Below are 23,846 nucleotides of genomic sequence, written 5' to 3' on the forward strand. Positions count from 1 at the left end.
AACCAAGTTTGTAAAGCAGGAAAATGCTTATTTTTCATCCCAAATCCAAAGTTGCCTCTCAAAAAATGTTTCTTATCCACCCCGTGAAACAAACAACAGCAAAATGTCCATTTTTCTTTTACATCACAGCGGCAAAAGAAGAGAATAAATGAAAATTTTGGGTTAATTTGTTTTGTCTGCAGATGAAATTCTGGGTTTAGCAGCCTTGCCACAGTTTTTGCCAAGCTCCCATCTGCAAAGGAAGGTGAATCCCTAATTTAACACCAGGCCTGCCCTTCCCCTTGCTGAACCACCAACACCGGCCAAGGAATTCGTGATTCCCAAGTTCACCATGTCCTTATGGGGGGACAGGGATGAGCAGAAGGAAGTGGAACATTCAGGGCTCTGCTCACAGCATGTGCTGATGTTTTAACCCCACAATCAGTAAGAAGGTGCTGGTCCCACCCAAGAACTGCTGAAGCAGCAACTGAACAGGATATTTAAAGATAAAACAACGAAAATAAAGGAATTTTGCACGGTAGCCAAGCAGATTCCTCTGCCAAAGGGGGGTTCACTCCTGCTTTGTGCCCTGAGCCCAGCCCAGCCCCACCTCCCAAAACCAGAGCCCAAATTCAGGATTTGGGATCCTGGAGTTCTCCTTGAACTCTCAAAGAACCCAGTTTGGCTTTGCCTTTGGAATGAGCAGGAACAGAAGCAGGAATCCTCTTTAGCTGCAGGGTTTACTGAGAGTAAAATACTCCAAAACTCTCTGTTCTGGTGGGTTGGTCCGTTTGGGGTTTTTTTGGTTTTTTTTTTTCTCTATTTTTATTGAAACTTTGTACAGAAGTTTGAAACATTTCCATACAATACTTTGAGACAGGACAAAATGCCATGGTAAAGGAATGTAAACTGCAAGAAACACAGTCTGAAAGTATCCAAATACTCTCTAATAAGAGTTTTAGTTTGAAGACTAATGCAGGAGGCAAAATAAAATGCATACAGTATACAAAGAACAGTATACACAGGGCCAGCAATGCTAACTATGAAAATTTTGCATCAGATTTACTTCAAAGATTGATAGCAATATGATAATTCTATACACTAGACCAAAATTAATTTATCATACATCGTTTCTGTGACAAAAAGCTTGTCATTAAGGACAGTAGCAACTTACAATATAATTAAGCTGTATTAATCTCATTAACACTTCTAAATCTATATTCCTACTACAGTAAAGGGTTTTTTTTCATTATATTGTCTTATAAGATCTTAACAGACCTTTAAATAACACTTTACCAAAAGAGACCTGGATCCATTATAGTGATCTTATCTACATGCCCATTTGGCTTATTTCCAAAAAAACAACCAAGGGACAAGGAAAAAGGCAGGTTTCAAATGCTATATGATATCATTTGGTTTTGGTCTGAAATGTATTTTAGAGAGTTAAAAAAAACCAACAGAAAAAAGGCAGTTCATTAACTGGTATTTTATATAAAATCTGCAGAAAAATACAACAGCAACAAAACCCAAAAATACTTCACAGATATCTAAAAAAACATTTTTTCTCAGAGATACAAGGTAAAGCAGCATCACTTTGACACTGTGCTTTAAAAAAGAAGATGATGAATGAAGAGACTGCTTGAGTGAGATTAGAAAATTTTGCTTTCTTCTTGAAGAAGACTACTAACATTTTGCACAGCAACTATTTTTATAACCACCTCATTTGAAAAGCGTGAATCCCTAGACACAGAATTGTCATTTCACCGCCAGTTTTGCTCAAAGTGTCTGACTTTACACAGTGGAACTGAGAATGCCAAGTGTCACCAGATGTCACTATACCATGAGTTCAAGATTGGAACAGAAGTGAAGCAAATGCCTTGAAACCAACACCAGGAAAGAAATCAAAGAGAAAGTGTTTTGTAAACAAAACAAAACCACTTTGCAAGAAAGAAAACAAAACAAAACCAAAAAACCAAGAGTTCAGAGATCTCACAGTGAAATCAGAAATTCTAATTATATATGTTTTACATTCTAGGACTACTCTTTACCTTAGGCCAATTAAAGCACATTAAACCATTTAATTATATACAAACATTTTCTTTAAAAAAACAAAAAAAAAATTAAAACATTGCACAGAAGTCTGCTTTTAACATCACATAACAAGGTTAGTTTTATTTTCAAAACAATTACATTTAAGGGCACAGAACATACAGAATACCAAATTAACAGATGAGTAATTTTGCTTCTCTGTACATGCTAAATCCAAAGATTTCCTTGAGAAAGCTGGAGCTTGGCAACTCCAGCTCCTTCCATGTCTCTGTTCTCTGAAAGGGAGCAATTCCCAACACCTCCTCTATCTCAGGATTTAAAAAAATAGATATATAAAAAAAATAAAGCTGTTTTAAAGTTGTAAGCATCTTTTAAGTGCTGGCAGAGCTCCCTGGTGGCTCTGCCCCCTCCACTGTAACCTCATGGAAATAAATCCTTTTCTCTCTTGGGTTACAGGGCTCATGACTCTCATCAGAAGTCTCATCCTGGCCCTTCTGGGATCAGGGAACACACAAGTGGAGAAGTAAAAAATACACAATATAAGGAATATACTGAAGGCCATTTTTATTTCTTACAATCTCGCACGGTTTGCTTTCCCTAAAAGCTAAACAGGAAAAATTATTTTAAAAAAAATTAAACAACAAAAAAAAAAGCCTCTAAACTTTGGCAGAGAAGAGCATCAAATCAGCCATTTAAAAAAAACTTAAATAAAAACAGTCTCCCAAAGTGTACTATTAAACTCTCAAGAAGCCTCTTCTTTTTTATTTTTTTTAATTATTTTTCTAAATAAAAGGCTTCTACCATTTCCAGGAGCAAAATTCAAATACCTTACCAGAAAAAATAAGTTAAGGGAAATAACAAGAAGAAAAAAAAGCTGTCATTCCAAACTCAGTTTTCCAAGACTTGTCATCCTAAACTCAAGGCAATAATAAATAAACCCATTGCTGCAAGACAGAAGCACAACCAGCCCCACCCAGGGGGAGGGGCCAGGCAACAAAATTCCATCTTGGGAAACACTATGGTTCTGCTGAACCAAAAAATGGGTGTTTGACCCCAAATTTACCAACTTCTCCCTTCAGCAAAGGCTTGTTTACGCTATGAAAAATCCCTTCTTCTACACAAGGTCCTTCTTGCCATCAGGCAGCCTGCTTGGAACCTCAGGAATATCTTTATTTATTAATAAAGGCCTTTTATTAAGTGGTTTTATGCAGCAAAGAGCATCAGCAACTTGCAGGATCTCTACGACACAATGAGGCTGAAGAGGAGCACACAAAACACCCGAAGAGAAAAAAGCACTGGAGAAAGAATTTGCTTAAAAGCTTCACAATACCAAGTCTGAGGATGGGGTGGGGAGGCAGATTAATAATCCATGATGATCCTGCCCGCCAATTAGCAGTGTGATTAACGTGGCAGCTCGTTAGCGTAGCTAAAGGGAGAATAAAGGAAGTGGGAGATGGAGCACCTCAGTTCGGTCCTGAAGGACTCAGCTCCCTCCCACGGCCAAGGAGAGCTCCCCACGGATGTGAGCAAGCAGGACACTGGAATTGTGCCTGTTGGCTCTCCCAGGTGTCCTCCTGCAGGAGCAAATGGCAGGGGAGGGAGGGAGGGAAGCAGCAGGGAGAAGCGCTGGAAGGAGCCGCGCCTTGGGCCGCCTGCCCGTGTAAGGCACCCTGGGGACAGCACAGGGCGATGGAGCCGAGCCAAAGGGTCCCTGAGCTAACCTGGCTTCCCAGGCGGTGGCAGAGCGCTGCACATCGAGGAGCAGCCTGGAAAATCCCAGTGCCAGCAGCTGCTCCAAAATCGTGCTCCAAAATGGTTCAGAGCGATCAAAGCTCCGAACGGACACGAGTCTCCTTGCCTGGGCCAAAGCGGGTGTTGGAGCCACATCCCAGCCTTGTCAGGAGGATATTGTTGGACTGAGAATTAGCTTTACCTTCTACAATTTATTTTTCATCCCACTATGATCAAATGTTGCCCTAAATGATTTTATCCTGTATGGAAACAATTCCCTACGTCTTTACATCAAACCGTCCTTCACAGCTCAGCCCACTAATGAAGCAACTTGAGATGCCATTAATTCCACACACCAGGATTTCACCCTTAAATAGGATTTAAAATGTTTTCCCAAACCAAGCTGTGGACACACAAACCATAAGAAAATGTGTCTTGTCCCATTGGAAGCAACATCAGCACCATGTATGGTGGCTCCTCTCTACAAATACTGCGACAACACTCCAAGTTTTCCACTTTGGAGTAGTTCTACTTCCCAGCAGCAACAACTAAACCAAGTGGCGAAAAGTGGGGCATCTCAGCCTCTGGTCAAAGTTTTGGAATGAATGAGATTCAAATGATACTAAAACACCATCAAAACAAACAAAACCACCCCAAAAATAGAAGTGAATCATCTTATCTGAAAAGATGTATTGGGATTTATCTGCTAGAAGCTGTGTGGATGGCACCACTGGAAAAGCAAACTTGCTCCAGCAGGCAAAGGCAGGACTGACCCAAATCTCATCTCTACAAAAAGGTTTCCCCCACAGGAATTGGTTCTTGTTTGTATGCCAAGGAAATGGTGCTGGACCCCTCAAGTGGTTTTGGTGAATGTTCACAATGGTCCCTCAGCCTGATTTTGGCCCAGCCAGTTCATGCTCTCCTGAACGAGCTCAGGAGCAAAGACAACTGGAGGAATTATTTCCATGGAAAGCCTGGATATGGCCACTCTGCCCTGGAGAGAGGAGTTTTAACACTGGTGGGCTCTGCTCCCAAAACCAGGAGCCAGCTTGGCTTGGGGAAGGATGAGAGCACCAACCTGCTGCACACACATCCTCCACACACCTGGGACTGCTCATCCCTGCCTGGGCATCCATCCATCCATCCATCCATCCATCCATCCATCCATCCATCCATCCATCCATCCGAAACATCCTCTGGATCTGGAGCCCTACCAATAGCTGTGACTGCCAGGGAGGAATTCAGGTTTTTGGAAAAATCCTGAGGACATGACAGACCTCAATTGGCGGCACAGATTTGTGGCTGCACGCGCTCCCCGTCTCCTGACACCAAATCCCTCAGGATCCTCCTGAGGAGGGAGGGAAGGAGGGAATTTCTTCCCACAAAGGTCACTGATGGGAAGGGGCTGCCCAGGGAGCTGGTGGAGTGCCCAGCCCTGCAGGTGCCCAAGGAATGTGGCACTCTGGGCTGGGTGACGAGGTGGGGATTGGGCACAGCTGGAACTCAATGACCAGGGAGGGCTTTTCCAAGCTCAGGGATTCTGGGATTCCTCAAAATACAAAGAGGAAGTTTGACAGGATGGAAGGGGAAGTGGGAGAAGACACGGGGCAAAAGGGCTCTGGAAAACAAGGAGCACTTTCACCTCTCCCTCCCATTTCCCCTTCCTCGCCTTCCCAGTTGTTCTCCCCTTGCAGCATCGGAGCTTCCTCCTCTTCCTCCTCGGGGATTCCTCCCAGACACAGCAGAGGAAAACCCTTCTGCAGGGTGCAAAACAGTTTTTCAAGACATGTAAAGCTTCATGGTTTTCTTCTTCCCATATGGCAGAACCTGCAAACAGATTTTTCCCTAAAAAGAAGCTAATCCTCACAATGTCCAGGATTCAATCCTTACAATGTCCAAGGTTCAGAGAGTGGAGAGGCTGAATGAATCTTTTGGCCATTTACCAAAACTCAAGAAATTCCACCCAAACCTGAGGAAAAATTTCTTTCCATGGAGGTGGCAGAGCCCTGGAACAGCTGCCCAGGGACATCCCAAACCCACCCCAAGAATTCTGTGATTCTTCAATTTCAATATACTACAAAACCCCACAGAAAGAATATTTCTTTTTCGTCCTCCTCCATTGACAGTTTGTCATCTCCAGGCTTATTTTTGTTTTAGTTTTTTCTCTTTTTTTCTTTTTTTTAATACAGAAACTTTTCAGTAATGGAATTTACAGTGGATAAAAATCAAAAGAAAAAAATTTCCTTAAAAAGAGTAAAAAAAAAGGCAGAAAGCTGCTAAGAGCCATCATGTTTTAAGTGCTATAAAATGAGACAAAACAGCTTCCTGTTGTTGCCAGAAGAAAAATGAGAAACTGAAAAAAGAAATAAAGCAGTGAGTGCAATTAAAAAGTGCTAAGTTGGCCAAGGTAATACAGTTATTTTATAAATGTGCATCACAGCTCTGCGTTTAAAAATCTTTTGACACAGCTTTAATCATTCAGATTTTACACGCTGGTAACTGATTACCTGTTATCTTCACTTAATGCTGACTGAGCTGTAACTGCCTGACTTCAAACACAGCCACCTGCCTGCCTTTGGTATATTTATACACAGAAAAACAAAAGGTTAGTGCTGCAAATGGAAAACAAAAAAAAATAAAACCAACACAAAAGGGAAAAAAGAAAAAGCCACCACAGGACAGGTTCTGCTTTCAGCAGAGGGAGGACAACACATCTCAAATGGTCTCGAAATAGGCTAAAGCTGAGTTGACCTTACAATTATAGCGTAAACAATGCCTGGGTTGTGGTTATGTTGTTTGAAAAGAAAAGAAAGGAAAAACCAAAAATCTCCAGAGACCTGTATCAACTTCTGTATGTTTAAGCCATACCCTTAAAAGTTCACTATTCACTCACAAAGAGAAGTAGACAAACATGAAGATTCCAAGGGAACAGACACAGACCAGTCCAGTATTTAGTAATAGTTTAACTTTTGGAGTCTCTTCCAGCATTTGTAAACAAACAGTCTCCTCCTCGACCTCCCGAACCACTCTCTTGTTTACGTTTTTACTTTTAAAGCCACAGAACCAATCTATGAATTTCAAATGTCTCGCCCTGTTGTCAGTCCCCTCCTCCTCCTCGTGCTTTTTCTCCCCCATCAGGGCGGCCTGTCCGTTGGAGTAACAATCCACGGGCGTCTCCACCTCGGAGTGGCTCACCGAGATCACCGGGTTGCTGTCATCCCTGCACGTCACCAGGAGGTTGATGTCCTCCGGCTTCACGTTCTTAATGTTCTCCTCCGACTTCCCATTGGGAATGATGTGGTTGGCGTTCTCGTTGCACTTGAGGATGCTCTTCTCCTGGCCCTGGTACAGCTCCCCCTTGCCGGCGCTGTCTGGCGCGCCGCGCTTCCACAGGGCCCAGAACGTGGTGGTCCGCACCTGCTCCTTGGTGGGCGGCGGCGTCAGCAGGCTCACCACGACCGTCACGATCCCGGTGATCCAGAACAGCGCCGTGGCCACGTACATGTAGTGGATGTGCTTGATGAAGCCGGGCCTGGTGTCCGGCTGGTCGCACTCGGGAGCGCGGTAGAAGAAGGCCAGGATGAGGCGGATGGCGCCCAGGACGAACCCGGCCATGCCGCCGTAGAAAGCCCCCTGCTCGTTGCAGCGCTTCCAGAAGATGGCCATGAGGAACAGGGCGGCCACCGGCGGGGTCAGGTAATCCGCCACCTCCTGGATGTACAGGTACATCTGCCCGCCCTGCATCTCCACGATGATGGGCACCCAGGCGATGCTGATCACCACCATGAAGGCCACGAACACCCTGCCCACGATCATGAGCTCCCGGGAGGTCGCGCTCTTCCGGATGAGCTTGTAGACGTCGAGCGTGAAGATGGTGCTGGCGCTGTTGAAGATGGAGTCCAGGTCGCTCATCAGGGCGGCGATCATCACGGCCATCATGAGCCCGCGCAGCCCCACGGGCACCAGGTTCATCACCAGGCGCGGGTAGGCGATGTTGGAGCAGCCGGCCCTGCTCCCGCACACCTGGAAGCAGTGCTCGGGGTTGATGCAGGCGATGTCATCCACAAACAGGATGCGGGAGATCATGCCCGGCACCACGATGATGAACATGGGCAGCAGCTTCAAGAAGCCGGCCATGAGGGTGGAGCCTTTGGCGTGAGCGATGTTTTTGGCGGCCAGAACTCTCTGCACTATGACTTGGTCGGCACACCAGTACCACACCGAGGCCGGGGTCTGTCCCAACAGAAACCCGGGCCAGGGAATGTCTTCGTCCGTCGGCTCGCGCAGCATTTTGAGAGAGTCGGGCTTCGGGCTGACGTTGCAGGAGTTGGTGTTGGAGATGTTGTAGGTGAGGAGGATGGAGGTGATGTTCGGTGACGCCAACATGTACCTCCTTTTCACTTCTTCAAACCCACCGACCTCCATGAGGCTTATGATCATGAGTGTGAGGGCCCCGATGATCATAAGCAGCGCCTGGAGGGTGTCCGTGTAGATGACGGCCACCAGCCCTCCGGTCACGGTCAGCAGCGCCGTCATTCCGATCAGCAGGATCACCGACAGGTACAGGTTCCACCCTAGGGACTCTTGGATAAAAAGCGCCCCCGAATACAAGTCAACCGAGAGTTTGGTGAAGATATAAAGAAGCAGAGACAACGCTGCAAAATAGATTTGAATCCTATGCCCTCCGAACCGCTTGGACAAGTATTCGGGCATGGTGTACACTCCCGAGCGGATGTAGACTGGCACGAAGACCCATCCCAAAAGCTGCAAAAGCATTAAGGCGTTGAACTCCCACGCGCCTACGGCGAATCCGCTCGCCGCTCCAGATCCTGCGAGCCCAATGAAATGTTCACTTCCAATATTGCTCACAAACAACGAGGCCCCGATAGCTACCCAGGTCATAGAACGCCCTGCCAAAAAGTAGCCACTCACGGTGCTCCGATTGTTTTTCCACATGGCAAAGAAACCTATGCACATTACAAGCACGAAGTACAGGGCCACAATGGCAATGTCTGCTGGCTCCAAAGAAGCCCTCATTTTGTAACCAAAAAGCCTTCGCTGACGTCCACTTCTCGCCCCCCAGCCAACGTCTCTTAAGCACCACGTGAACCAGTTTTAACCAAAATCAACACAGCGGGTCAAATTCTTTGTCCCTTGGTTTGCTGTCCTGATGCTGGTGGCAGTGGTACATTTACTTTTCTCCGCTTCTCAAATTTGGGAACTTAGCACGCACTTTTAATCCACATTCCACAAGAGCATCAGCCTTAACTCAGTTGATGTAGGAGAAATTCTTAGTTGCAGCTAAGTTTAGTGAGGCCTACTGTACCAACCCTGCAAGGCAGCAAAGACAAAAGACAAAGATTGAATTAGAGAGGAATTTCATGAAGTAATGAGAAAAAATTTGAAGTGTAGTAAAACAAATCACTGAACACCACAGATTTTTCCCCCTTTATACTTCCTGCAATCCATAACAGACATCATTCAATATTTGAAGGGCTAAGTGGTAAAAGCCTTTCACAAGTCAACTTCAGTGGTTACAGGTACCTTCAGAGACGCAGCAATTCGGGAGGATTGAGTGACCCAAATTCCCCAGAACACAGGAAGCAACAAAAATACATTTTCTTTTTCATTACTCTGGTGTCTCATAAGTCTCCTTCTCAAGCCACTAACCAGATCTTCCTCTTCCAAGCAATCTTAGGAAAATAAAATTTTAAAAGCCCAACAAATAACAATGGCTACGGAGCCCAAACCTGGCTCAGCATTTCCTGCACTGCACCTCCCAAATCCTGGGAGATCCTGGCACCACAGGACAGCACCTGAGACACCAGCTGGCTGCTAGAAAAATCAAAGTGAGGTCACAGCACTCTCAAATATCAACATCCATTTCAAATCAGCTGGAGAATCAAGGTTATTGTGCAGGTTTTGAGGTGAGTTTGCTCCTGTCAGAGGTACAGATAATCACAGGGTTATTTTTCACTTGGAAAGCTCTCCATACACATCCACATGATCCAAGGGGAGAAAACATCCCATTCCTGCAAGTGGCAGAAGCAAAACTCCACCTGACATCTCACTTTAGGGCCAGTCCCTTTGGACAGCACACCTGGGGTTTGTGGGAGCACCAGAGGCACAGGAGGGAACACTGGGTGGGTTCTGGCAGCAGTCACAGCTGCAAGGATGCCAGGAAATGTCCTTCCAGCATCCATTCCCATCCCAGCATGGAGAGGATGGGAGGTAGGGAGGCAAAGCTTTCCCTGCCACACCCTTCCCAAACTCCCAATCCCACCTGACAGCTCCCAAACTCGGCAGGAAACAAAACCTGTTGGAAGTGGAGGAAAGGGACAACGAAGACTTGGTGGCAGAGGAAGGGGCCCTGAGGAGCTGCATGGTGGCTCCCTCATGGATTTGGGATGTGCTCCCATCTCCTGTTTATGCCTTGGGAGGTACCACAGAATCACTGAATGGTTTGGGATGGAGGGACCTCAGAGCCCACCCATGGCAGGGACACCTCCCACTGTGCCAGGCTGCTCCACCCTGGCCTTGGCAGTGCCAGGGACGCAGGGGCAGCCCCAGCTGCTCTGGGCACCCTCTACCAACCCAGAGGCTTCTAATGGGTTTGGAGAGAGCTGGACACGGGATTCTTCCATCTCCTACACCCAATGGCCATGGGAAGGGAAGACCAAAGCAAAGAACAGGTTTAGTCTAAAGATCAGAACACAAACCTTCGGTAGCAATAATGAGATTATTACAAGTGAAGAACAGGGTCTGACTCCACTCCTCTTTCCCACCCACTGGTAAAAGCACAAGAAAACCTACACTGGGTCTTTTTTCTGCCCATAAAATCTCACAAGTCCTACAAGCACCAGCTCCAGGCATCCCCTTCCAGTTCTTTCCCTGGCACAAGGCTGGAGCTGCCATTTCCCCATTAATTAATCATTAATACAAACAGCCTGATAGCATATTCTAATATTTGGTTGGTTTCTTGTTTAGCATCCCTGCCATATATTTGGTTTGTTTAAAGGGTCAATAAAACCATTTGAAATTCCAAGAGAGTTAAGGCTGAAAATACACCCATTGTGTTAAAGGCAGCAGTGGTACTGAGGTAAAAACGTGCAACTCCTCATAGATTTTAAAAATAGCTCCCAGCAAGCCACAACTTTAACCTTAAGGAGAAATCCACCACTCTGTCATTTGCATGGTCCAGCTGTTTTTCAGGAGAAAAATATAAAAAATAAAAATAATAAGGGTTCCCCCCAGCACCACAAATCCACTTGAGAATAGAGATATTCCTTCTGCTGGAATTACAGCCAATAATGAGAGACTAAGGAGAATGGCACAAAACGGACTGATTACAGCACTGGGCTAAATTTATCATTCCTCAGAAGCCTCAAACCACAGATGTATTTTCAATTCTTCCACAGAAGAATTCACATTTCTCCCCACCCGCAAATACAGGAGTAGTTAAATGGTCTAATAGCTTAATCCAACCCAAAATTATAAACACATCAGATGACGCAATCAGAGCCAAGTTTAATGGACTATTCTTGGTTTTAAGCACTTTGGAGCAACACTTTAATAGTGTTGTGTCTTTTGCTATATTCAGCTAATTTTCCAACTACATTATGTTTATACCAAAACTATAAATATTTGAAGAGAAAGAGAAGAAGAGATTTTAGTGAGATATGACAAAAAGAAAATCTGCTATACAGAAAACCAGGAGAACAGCCAGATAAGGAAATGCTAATAGTTAGTATTTTTAATGTTCTGTTGTCCTTCTCATTACTAAAAAATATTTGATTTTAACTTGAGTTCACCTCCCACCATCTTCCTTGTAGGTTCATCAGTGACCTGTCACAAATATCCTATAGAACAGTATGGAAAAATCACAAAAATCTCCATTAACATCAATTCAATTTGATATTAGAGGTATCCAGAGAGTTTCTACAAACAGATACTAACAGGGGGAAGCTGTGGCTGCCCCGGATGCCTGGGTATGTCCAAGGGCAGGCTGGATGGGATAATGGAAGGTGGGGTGCCCTGGGGGTGGGACTGGATGGGCTCTGAGGTCCCTGGGAATCCAAACCTCCTGCAATTCCAGGATCAGACTCTCTCACAAGTGTGTCACTATTAGATGCAGCTGCCCTCAAATAAATTGTGACATTCCTCAGTTAAGTCACTTCAGCTCCAGGGGGCTCATTCCAACCAAAATAAACAACAAGTGAAGTTCCTGCAGCATCTTCCATAGGAAGATACAGCCAGTCCATGCACCTAAAATAACCACATTTCAGAGAGCTGAACCCTGCCTTCTGTCACCAACACCTGAGGGTTTTTTTGCAAGGCTCAGTTTGCCTGAGCTGGAAGGTGGAAAGTTTTCAGCAGCCATCAGGAATTTGCTGCACTGTCACTAAATTACAGCACTGAAGTAGCTTCTTGTACCAGTTTCTTAGACCTAATTCCAAAATAACCCTGGAACTTTTCTTCATTAGGAAAATGAGACTCGTCCCTCTGAACTTTCAGCAAGTTCTGACCTCAAGTCTTACAAAGGACTTTTGAGATGCCCCATGTGAGTTTAGTCCTGAGTTATTAGAACAGTGAACACTGTGGCACTGACAGAGAGAGGGGAAAAAAAAAGGCAGAAAGACAGTGCTGCTGCCAAGGACTGGGAATTTTCTTCCCTGAGGCTGTTTTCTGGCTGGATCATATCAAAGACACAAAACAATGTGCTTCCCTCTTGTCTGCAAATAGAGGCTGCAGCTCTGGTGAAACAATGCATATGTCTCTCCAACACCCAGCCTGTTCCTTAAGGGGAGAAAAAATCCCAAGCAAGTCCCTGAAGAGAGATTTCATAATGTGAAGCAGACCCAGGGTGGGATTTTGAGGAGAAATTTGCAGGATTGTTCTAAAGGAAAACTTTCTCCACAGTGCTTTTCTAATAAAATGGGTGTTTAAACCGTGCCAGAGTGCAACTGCTCCAGCTCTGAAGCCACCATTTGTTCTCAGCTCCGTCGGCTTTTTGGCAGATGGGAATGTCTGAGCTGACTTTCCTTTTCTCCTCACCAATCCTGATGTTTTCAGGGTTAATTTGGGGATGTAGATGCTCACCTATCCCACAGCAGTGTCCACTGTTAGCAAATTAAGTGCTCTGCTCACAGTTTTCAGATTATTTCTTGGGAACAACATTTTCCCTCTCCACAGTCAAGCAGGAGTATTGGAAATCAGATCTGCAGCACTTCACCTACTGAACAGCTCTGTTGTGTGGAAGAAAACTGTCCAGATTGCCAGCATCATGGAAAATATTAACTCTGCCACAGAACAGTGAATAAATACCACAAGTCCTGTGCCTTGAGTGGGGTGTGTGCCATGTGCCACCCCCTGAGTGTGTTTTCCAGACCCCTCACACTCCTGGCCATGGACACACCAGGGAGCTCCTACCTGTCCACTGCTCCACAGTAAACACAAGGAAAAAAACCTCTTAGAGGAAAAAAAAAAAGAGGAAAAACTTTGTTCCATTTACTGCAGCACTCCAGAACATAAAAAAGGAGCACTGAAGCTCTTCATGGAGTAAGTGATACATAAATTATGTAGCACATGCCCTTGAGGAAGCAGGGGCTATCCTTGGCAGCTGCTCAACAGAGCCCTGAGCATCCAGGGCAGCAGTTCCAGGCTTTTCCCTAAAAACCAGGAGCTGGGGCAGAGGAGTGTGCCAGGAACCCCCCTGGGGCACACGGGGAAGGTAGAAAATGACCTGGAGCAGCCAATAAATAACTGGAGCTGCTGGGGATGCCAGGCCAGCCCTGGACCCCAGAGGATGCACAGGAAAGGGCCACATGTCCAGGTGACCTGAGCCCACCTGGCTGAACCTGCTGGTCACACTCTGCACCATCACCACACCGAGCTCCTGCTGCTCTGGGGGACTCAGGAGCCAGCTCTGTAAACCAGCACTACCAAAAAAAATCCAATTTGAGGGGCAAGGAACGAGCCACTCACTCAAAGGAGTTGTTATGAACACGTAAGGAACTTTTGTTTTGGTCAGGAATCACTCCAGCTCTGGTCTTCATTTTACTGCAGCAGCACAAAAAAGCAGCTTGGTCCAGCATAAATTCTTCTGGATTCTTTTCTACACAACTGCTGAGGGAGACATGAGAGAAATAAGTAACCCCAAAGCAAGAGACACAGAACTCCCTGCCAGTCATAAATGGGATGGGCAGTGGACAATTACAGAGCAGGAGCTGGAGTGATGTGAGGCCAACTGGAGCTCAAGGGCACTGGCACTGTTAGAGCAGGACCTCGTTTAGTTGTCATTTTTTGGGTTTTTTAACCATTTTCCCCCTCATGCCAAGCAAATACACCTATTCCAGTGTCCCAGCAAGTCACAAATGAAGGGCAGAAGGCACAGGAAGGACGCTCCAGCAGTCAGTGGACACAAGAGAAGCTCCAGCCTTGCAAAGCAAGAAGAGATGGATTTTTTCAGGATCTGCATCACCCTGCCCGAGCACTTCATGCCACTGCCTGTGACATTCACACTTGGCTGGTTCCCTTTGCCAAGAGCCAGTCCCCAGCACTCCAGCAGGAATAAGGAACTGATTTGCTTCCACTGTTCTTCCCAAAACTCCAAATACCTCCAGGGCAAGGAGTAAGCTGGGGACAGAGGGAAGGAGACAGAAATTCTCTTTTCATCTGTTAAATACAGAGAGATACCAGAAAGAAATTCTGTCTTCTCCAGGCCTACCTAGACAGGATACCCATCATACCCAGGAGATAAATCCATCAATTATCAAATTAAAAAAAAATAAGGAGTTAATACCTTCCTTTTCCCCTTGTCAGCTCAAAGAATTGGCTTATGTTTCCATGGGTGACAAATGTTATCTGGAGGAATTTCTCCACAGGAAGGACCTGGAAGGGGCTGCCCAGGGAGGTCTGGAGTCCCCAAGGAAGGCCTGGAGGTGGCACTGAGTGCTCTGGGCTGGGGACAAGGTGCCCATGGGGCACAGCTGGCACTCCATGGGCTGGCAGGGCTTTTCCAAGCTCTGTAATTCTGTGAAGGGAGCAGAAGCTGCCAAGGAATTGGGCCTTGCAGAAGCTCTCAGCACCTTTCCTGCCTCGGCTGCAGCCCCAGCAAGGCCCTCCTGAGCTCAGTTTGTCACCACAAAGCCCAGCCCAGCAAGGAAACCACAGAGAGGTGCCATTCCCCCCTCCACAGGACACAGTTCTTTTCCACAGGAACTGAAAGAAAAAGGGGCAGAGACAACCCAGAAGCCACGTGCTCAACAGCCACACCAAGGGCACCAGAGGGCAAAAAGCCAGACTGGAAGGTTCTGCCACCTCACAGCACCAGGCAAGACCTCACACTGCCCTGAAAGGTGCAGCAAGACACCGAGGCAGCCCCAGGGCTCAAATCCCCTCTTGTGGAACCCAAAACGCAGCAGCACCAACACTGCACTGCCACGGCAGGGATGGAGGAGATGAACACTTGGTCACCAGAGCAGCAGCAAGAAAAGGAGTCAAACAAACCTCAGCAGCCAAGAATTGGATTTCTGGTGGATTTCTCAGTCCTCTGGACAAGGTTATCACCTTTTTAGAAGCACATATCAGAAATGCTGCAAAATCTCTGCCACTGCTGAGGATGCCCTTTCCTTCAGCTGGAGGCTCAGTGCTGTGATGCAGCTGGTGGTGATCAGCACCCAGCAGGAACTGGATAATCCCAGCCTAAAAAATGTGCTGCTTCGTCCCATTTGAGGAGGCTTTTGGCTGTGAGAGTGCAGAAATTACTTGGGAAATGAGAAAAGAGAAGTGTCAGTCCCCATGAAACTGGGCAAGATACCAGGAGGAAATTCTTCTTCAAATTTCTAGGAAGAACAAAAAAAAAAAAAGAAAAAAAAACCAACCAGACTCATTAAGTTTCTTTAGGACTTCCCCAAATTCCCATCACATTTCTGGCTGCCCACAATCTTTGGAAGAATATAAAGCACCCCCAGGATTATTGATGGGTGGGACAAAAGTTCAGGATCATACAGAATCCAAGAATTTGAGGCTCTTCAAGCTTCCCAGCCAGCTGGGTGCTGTTTCAAGACTTGTGATTCTTCTTGGAGATTTCAAGACACCAAAACCAGAGTTCAATAAAATTCTGTTGGTTCTAAAACAATTAATGCTAATTACAAAGCTTGATACAGAACATCTCTAGTAAAAGCTACTGAACACTGATTTCTTTTTCTAAAACACCAACTCCACTGAACACATTCCCTCCTCTGCATGGACCTGGCTTTTTATTCTTCCTTAGATGTTTGCAGGATTGAACACAGGGACTGGCTTGCAAGTGGACAAACCAGGATTAAAAAATAGCAGAACAACAGTTCTGCAGTTCCTCCATGCTGTTTCTTGGGTTCATAAACCTCACTTTACACCATCCACTTCCTTCCTGCCCTTCTCCTCCCCAGGGGTGATGAATTTGCTCTAGAATCTCATTTTTAGCACTAATGTTTACACCAGTGCTCCCCAGGACAGGTCTTCACATCTTGTTTTACTTTCCATATATTTGATTCCAATTTTTCCCGTTCCACTTCTCCATAATTAGTTATGTTTTGCATCTCTTTCTGTGGTTTTATTTTTCCCTGCTTTCAGCTTTTTATCAGCTCCTCAATGCACACTGGGGATATCCCTGCTGCTCCACAGGGCAGGAATTTTTCCAGGGAAACACCTGGTGCCCTCAGGTAAGGGACACAGAGGGTGGGACACAAAGCTCTACCAAGCAATTGCTTCCACATAAACAGCTCTTCCCTCACCCCAGATCAGCAGCCAGGGAGGTGAGGGTGCCTGTGGCTCCAGGAATTATCAGCCTGCCATGGATGGAGCCTGACAAATCAAAAAATCCTGGAATGGTTTGGGTTGGAAAGAATTTAGAGCCCATCCAGTGCCACCTGTGCCATGGCAGGGACACCTTGCACGGTCCCAGGCTGCTCCAAGCTGGCCTTGGACACCTCCAGGGATCCAGGGGCAGCCACAGCTGCTCTGGGCAAAACAAAAGAGAAGATAAAATACTTAACAACAACTTAATTGCCAAAGCAATTTTTGTGTGGCAATGATGGTTCTGGGACAAGGGAACTGGAAAAATCAGCTCCTGAAAGAACACATGGAGGAAAGCAGAGCTTCCATCATTCCAAAGTATGGAACTGATAAAGATTAGGAGACAGAAACCACACACACATATGAGCTGAAGGAGAAGCTTCTCCTCATTGTTACAGTGGAGAACTTTTACAGGAATCAGTCACATTTCAGGGCTCTCCAACCATCAGAGATTATTGCTCAGCACAAAGGGCTCTCCCAAGAGTTCAGGGACAGAATCTGCTCCATGCTGAAGTTACCAACACCTCCCTGTCCACAGCCAGAAGACAGCAGGAACAACACCCAGGCAGGAGCAGAGAGCTCATTGCTGGGGAGGAACCAGGGCAGCCCAGAGAAGCCTGAACTCAAAGGTTTAACCCCACTGCTGTCCCCTGAAGAGGGGCTGCCCAAACCCCACTGAAATCCCACCAGGGCCTGCAAGGAACTGAAATTAGGCTTAAACTGTTCTGCAGCAGAGAATAATCCTCTGTGTTCTCTCAGAGCCAGGCACGTATGCCACACTTGGCAGAAATTCCAGCTCTTCCAAGACTGGAAATGTCAAATATCAGGCAAGAGGGTATCATTCCCAAATGCTGTCTGCACCACACTCCCCAAAATGCAGCTCTCCTTATGGAATGCTCAGGGCAGAAAACAAAAAGGTGACTCCTCCAGCAGAGCCAGGGCTGGATCTTGCTGTTTTCTGATCCTGCCTTTGGTCTCCATCCCAGCACCACCCCCAGCTCCAGGAGCCCTCCCTGCCAGGCTCAGAGCCTGTTCCAGCCTACTGAAAATGCCAGTGGGAACAGAGGAGAAAACTTTTGTGTAATTTTAACCTGCTCAGCTGGGAAGAGGGGTGGGGAAGATGCACAATTCCATTGGAAGAGCAGGTGGTTCACCGGAAAGGAAATAAAATAAAATAAACCCAATATCTTCCTGCTTCGTTCTCTCCCCCTCCTTCCTGGCAACTGAGACATCAAAAGCCCAGTTGCTGCAGCTGCCTACACAGCAATTAAGTGAAATAGTCAAGATGTCAAGCAACACTACTGCCCATTTTCTTTGGCTTTCCCAAAATAGCCAACAATCCCCACACGGCAGGTAGGGAATTTTGGAAACACAGCAAGCCACTCCAAAAGCAACAAACAGCTGCTGAAGACAAGTTGTGTTGTGAGAACATGGCTGGGGAAATGAGAGCACACATTCACTGCAGGATTATTATTATTATAATAATTTGGAAGTGTCCAAGGCCAGCTTGGACAGGGCTTGCAGCAAGCTGGGATAGTGGGAGGTGCCCCTGCCATGTGGAACAAGGTGATTTTTGAGACCCCTTCCAACCCAAACCACTTTGGGATTCCAGAAGTGGGTGGGTGGCTCTCCTAGTCCAGGTATTTTTGCTGGAAAAAAAGGTGGTTAGGTTTTAGATTCTGACACTGTGTGTTTGAACTTTGTCACAGGTGAAGATGGGCACGCTGTTTATAAAATATTGATGAATTTCCTCCTTTGTAGTGAAATACTCCGAGTTATTCACCAAGTGCCCATCAGTTGCTGGTGGGACAGGTGTCCCTGTGCTCTGCTCTGGGTGACAGGGTGGGGATCAGTCAGAGGCTAGACTCCATCCTGGAGCTCTTCTCCAAGGTCAGGGACTGTGGGATTCCCATCTGTGTCCCAATCCCCTCGGAGATGTGGCATTGCCACCCCACAGTCGCTGTGAGAAACAGCCTCAGAGCAGGAAACCATTGCCAGCCCTTCCTTCCTTCCTTCCTTCCTTCCTGGGACTTCCAGAGCTCCCTGCTCTCCCAGGCAGTGACAATTCCTGCAGATTCCCTCCTGGGGATTCACTGCCCTTCCCTGCTGAAGGTGCTGCTCCACCACAGTCCCCACACGCACAGACAAACATGGGACAAAAGCAGGAATTCTTGGAAGCTCAGCTTTTGTTATGAGCAGGGAATTCAGGCCATGGGCAGCTGTGGGCAGGTAAGGTTTGGTTTGCAAACACCTGGACACTGCTGATAACAAATGTGCCCCCAAGCTCCCCCCAGCATTTGTTCTTTCCATGCTGCAGTGTGGAAAGCAACACAATGGGCAAAATGAATCATTTCACCTCCATGCTCACACCTTGCTCTGCCCAAAGCACCTCCTCCATAAACTCACACTCAGCTACACAAACCTCTCACCCTCCAAACACACCACAGAGTACTGGGGGGTTATTAATTTTGGGGCTATTTTTATTATTGTTTTCCCAAGAGTCACTAACTGGAGGCTCTGCTGATGAAAAACTCTCTCTATATACAGAGTATAAAAAATATTCTGTGTTTTAGTATATAAAAATACAGTGTTTTTAGTCCAAGTCCATTACCTCTCACAAATCAGGACAGAGAAGAGCTGCTCAGCTTTTACTCCAGAATAAAATCCTGACTTTTTATGGGAAGTACATGCAGACAGCCAGAGACAAAGGCTGATAAGTGGCACCAGTGCAAAGTGAAAGTTTTCCCATTCCCAAAGCTCTTGGGTGTTGCATTTTTAAGGCACAAAAGGAGAGCTGAGGAGGCTCTGGAGCCTGCCAAGCCTGAGGAGAGCATCAGGCAGGATGGATGGGGTGTGCTGGACCCTCCCAACAGAACCCACATGCAGGGAAAGAACAGGAAAGGATCCCTGACTTGGACACGAGCAGGGCTGGGCAGCAACAGGGCTTAAAGCAACAAAAATGAACTGGAGGGACTCAATTCTGCCTGGATCCCTGAGAATGCCAAGGGAACTATTAAAAGAAAGTTGTGGGTGGGGAAAACCCCACAGAAGCACCAAGTTTGCCTCTGAAGAGAGGCAGCAAAGTCTCCAGGCTGAGGTCGGCACCAAGCTGCCAGAGAGCTCCGAGAAGTTCAGGACAAGCCCTGGAACACAGCACAGCCAAGTGACAGGGGGACAGGGGAGCTGCCACAGCGGAGGAAGGACATCACAGACACCAAAAGAAGAACCAGCACTTGCTCAGACAGCACCAGGACACACAGACACCACAGAGGCACTGACAGGGAGCAGCTGCCCAGGTGCCGTCACCTATGTGGAAAAGCAATGTCGTTTATTCTTCTCCAGGAAGGAGTTCTGGAATCAGTCCCCCATTTCAGACTGGTTTATTACGCCCATATTTTGCATCATTTAATTCAGTATTACAGCCAGGGTTAAGCACAGCTTACAGGGGTCATTAGAGCAACCCCCCCAGCCAAGATCCAGCAGCACCACGGAGCACAAAACCACTCAAGAAAATATTTCCAAGTGTTCTCATGGCACAAGAGAGGCAGGAGCAGCAAAATATTGGGAAACAAAAAAAGCACCCAGATGTGGTGTGCTGAAAACAGCACGAAAATAGCAGCACCTACAGACAGACTCTTAATTTTAGACTTACAGCAAGGGTGGGTTAAAAACACCAGCACAAACTGAAATGTTTGGACATAATCACAGAGCTAAAAAAACCCCTTTAAGGTACATCCATGTGGAAAGAACATGATGGAGAGTCCAATTTCAAAGAGGCAAAGGTTACAGATGTTAAATCCTGAGAGCACTGATGTTCATTAGAAGCATCTTACAGCTAAAAGCTTATCCCTGCATCTCCGTGGTCAGATCCTAGAAACCAGAGAGCCTTTCCAGCAGAGAGCACTCCATGGCATCCTTTCAGAGAAGTCAGTTTATTCCTGCCTCAGTATTATGGCAGATTTGCTACGCTTGCTGTCCTGCCCTGCATGCCGAGTACCCATCTCCCACATCAACAGCACGGCTGCAAAAACCATCTCTGCCTCATCCACGCAAGGGGAGAGGTGTGGAAAGGAACAAAAAAAAAATCGGACAAAAATTCTATGTTGACAAGCAAGTGGAAAAGCAGCGTATTTTAGCCCGGGTGAGCTGGTGCAGCAATGTCACCCGGCTTTCTCCCTGCTGCTGCGTTTCTCCACTAGAGGACCCAGGTGAGATGTCTCTACTACAGCTTCTGCAGCTAAACCACGGGGAAAAATACATTAGAGAAAAAAAAAAAAAAAAAAAAGAAGCCAGCCCCGACATGTGGATGGTCCATGTAAAATGAATGGAAATGTACTAGTGCATGCGGCACACCAGACGTGCTCCCGTAATTCCCAAAAAGCCACGGCCACGCTGCTGAGCTGCTGCTGCTCGCTGGGAAAAGGTGCTGGTGGGAATGAAGGGTAAATCCCAGCGTATCCACGCCGGGCTGGATCGGAGGGCTCCAGCCCAGCGCAAGTGCCGCTACATTCCACCACCAGCACCGCATATTAAGCTGGAAAGTAGCAGATAAACAAAGGCTATAGAAGGTGCTAGAGAAGGGCCGGTATCAGCTGTTATTTACCAAATAAACCTCCCATCCACACGGAGATGGCCTTATTTTATTATTATTTTTACGCACACACATCCCCCATTGCCACCCCCCTCCCTTCCTCCACGTATTGACTCAGCTCCTGCCGAATGGGAAGAGCATCATTTAACCGAGCTCTGTTATCACCGCGCTGCCAAAAAACAGCGGCAACGGCTGCTGCCACCCCCAGCGCCCCTTCCCGGGGGCGATAGGGCCCGGCCTATCGGCCCCGCTCAACCGCTGCGTGCAAAACCCCATCCCTGGCATGCCCTGGCACACGGGGGGGAAGGTGGCTCCCCGCGTTGGGAGCTGGCCGGAGCGAATCCTCCGCTGCCGCCCCTTTTCCCTCGCCCCGAGGCTTGCCGGAGCGCAGGGCAGCCGAGGAGAGGCCCGGCACAGGTGCGGGAGGGGGATGGAAAGCGCTGGTGCTGCAGAGGGAGAGGGGGATGCGCCGGCAGGGGCAGGGGAAGGGCCGGCTTCACCTGCTCCAGGCACGGAGGGAGGGGATGGGCAGGGAAAACCGCATATCGCTCGCAGAGCGTGGGATCTGCTTACCTGCGTGCCGGAGGGGAGGGGGAGAGGGGACTGCGGCTCGGGGGCAGCGGGCAGGGAAGGGGCGATGGGAAAGCGGCCGGAGCGCGGGGGAAGCGCCGCGGAGCCCGGGACACGCTGCGACACTGCGGGCGACAGGGCCGGCCGGGCCACGCGGTGCGGCGGGGACAGCGGGCACCGAGGGGACACCGCGGCGACACCACGGGGCAAGGATGGAGGGGGTCTGCCAGTCCCACCTGCCTCCCTCCCTCCCTTCCTCCCGCCTCCTCTCCCTCACTCACCCTCTGCATGGCTTTCAGGATCAAAGCCAGTTCATAGCGGGGCATCTTAGAGCTGCTGGCAGTGGCGGGAGGAGCGGGGCACGGGGTGGGGAGGAGGGGGCTGCGGCGAGGCCGGAGAGGAGGAGCAGGGGGGACAGGAGGAGGAGGTGGTGGAGGAAGGCGCGTCCCGGCGCTGTGGCGGCTCCTTCCCGCGCGGCTCCCGCGGCTCAGACACCCGTACGGGCAGGGGCGGCGCGGCTTAAAGGGCGCAGCAGCTGCGCACGCTCGACCGGGCCGGCCCTGCCCGCGCCAAGCGCCGCCCCCGCCGGGCCGGGGCTGCCCCGCACCGCGGCCTGAGGGCCGGGACCCCCGCGCGGGCACGGCCGGGCCCTCCCCGCGCTGCCCCCGCGGCCGGCGCCGCCCCCGGCCCCGCCGAGCCGCCCGAGCCGCCGCCGCCGCCGCTGCTGCAGGGAGTGGAAATTTCCACTGCGCCGCCCCCTCCGCTCCCCCCGCCGGGCCGCGCTCACTCCCGGCCGGGGCCGCGCACGGAGCGCCGCGGGGGGGCCGGGGCTCGCGGCCGCGCCGCGTGGGGACCGCGTGTGGCGGGGGCGGCTCGGGCCGGGCCGCGCGTGTGGGACAGCCCGGTGGGACACCGGGACACCCTGCACATGTGGGACACCGGGACACCCTGCTCGTGTGGGACAGCCCGGTGGGACACCGGGACACCCTGCACATGTGGGACACCGGGACACCCTGCTCGTGTGGGACAGCCCGGTGGGACACCGGGACACCCTGCACATGTGGGACAGCCCGGTGGGACAGCGGGACACCCTGCACATGTGGGACACCGGGACACCCTGCTCGTGTGGGACAGCCCGGTGGGACACCGGGACACCCTGCTCGTGTGGGACACCAGGACACCCTGCTCGTGTGGGACAGCCCAGTGGGACACCGGGACACCCTGGACATGTGGGACACTCTGGGTGGGACACCGGGACACCCCGCTCATGTGGGACACCCCGGTGTGTTACCGAGACACTCCGGGCATGTGGGACACCGGGACACCCTGCTTGTGTGGGACATCCTGCTCGCGTGGGACATCCCGGTGTGTTACTGAGACACCCTGCTCATGTGGGACACCCCGGACGTGTGGGAGAGCCCGGGCGGGACACCAGGACACCTTGCTCCTATGGGACACTGAGACACCCTGCTCATGTAGGACACCCCCAAGCGTGTGGGATACCCCGCCCATGTCACCAGCACTCAAAAAGGCTCGAGTGGGATGGGACATGCAGAATTGTCCTGCTCCACCCCCTGCCATGGCCACAGACACCTTCCACCCGGCCAGTTTGCTTTGAGCCACGGTCAACCTGGTATTTTCCAGAACCTTCCTCATCCTCAGGGCACCTCTGCACCCCCAGGACATGGCCATTGTCAGAACTCCTTAGTGCACAGCCAAGACCTTGTCCATCTGCAGAGTCCTTCAGGGCACGTCCAGAACTTCTCCATCCTCAGAGCACCCCCATGCAGGCCCGGCACCTTCCCCATCCTCAGGGCACCCTCAGGTCCTTCCCCATGCTCAGTCCCAGCCGTGGTGTGAGCAGCTCTCGTGGCCGTGCGGGGTGTGGAGGCCCGAGCAGCAGCAGGGTGGAGGTGAAGCTGCGTGTGTGGTGGCCTTGGTGGCCGGGTCCTCCCCGTGAGGGAGGCTCTGGCCACGCATTTCCCAGCCTGGCACGCGCCCCTGGCCGCTGCTCACGTGCAGGCACCAAGGTCAGTGACACAGATCCCTGCAGCTGCATCTGACACCAGCGGCCAGCTGGGCTGGGCTG

General features: G+C 49.1%; 2 protein-coding genes across 3 annotated transcripts in view; both read right to left on the minus strand.

Moving 5' to 3' along the window:
* MRPS6 (mitochondrial ribosomal protein S6) overlaps positions 1-22,289 on the minus strand; it is a 44,174-nt gene extending 21,885 nt beyond the window's left edge. Inside the window, exon 1 of the mRNA XM_058821967.1 lies at positions 22,039-22,289. Coding sequence (XP_058677950.1) covers positions 22,039-22,083 — 45 coding nt within the window. The 5' untranslated portion in view covers positions 22,084-22,289. The remainder of the gene's footprint in view (positions 1-22,038) is intronic.
* SLC5A3 (solute carrier family 5 member 3) lies at positions 777-22,215 on the minus strand. Of its 2 annotated transcripts, none has more exons than XM_058821956.1 (2): positions 22,039-22,215; positions 777-9,090 (listed from the first exon to the last, which is right to left on the minus strand). In XM_058821956.1, the coding sequence occupies exon 2, from the start codon at positions 8,794-8,796 to the stop codon at positions 6,649-6,651; it is 2,148 nt and encodes a 715-aa protein (XP_058677939.1). In that variant the 5' UTR covers positions 8,797-9,090; positions 22,039-22,215; the 3' UTR covers positions 777-6,648. The 2 variants fall into 2 exon arrangements, with proteins under 2 accessions (XP_058677939.1, XP_058677945.1); XM_058821962.1 differs by lacking the exon at positions 22,039-22,215 and adding an exon at positions 15,268-15,396.
* Positions 22,290-23,846: the final 1,557 nt, after the last annotated feature.

The sequence above is a fragment of the Ammospiza caudacuta genome, chromosome 2 (assembly GCF_027887145.1).
Source record: "Ammospiza caudacuta isolate bAmmCau1 chromosome 2, bAmmCau1.pri, whole genome shotgun sequence".
NCBI classification, from domain to species: Eukaryota; Metazoa; Chordata; class Aves; order Passeriformes; family Passerellidae; genus Ammospiza; species Ammospiza caudacuta.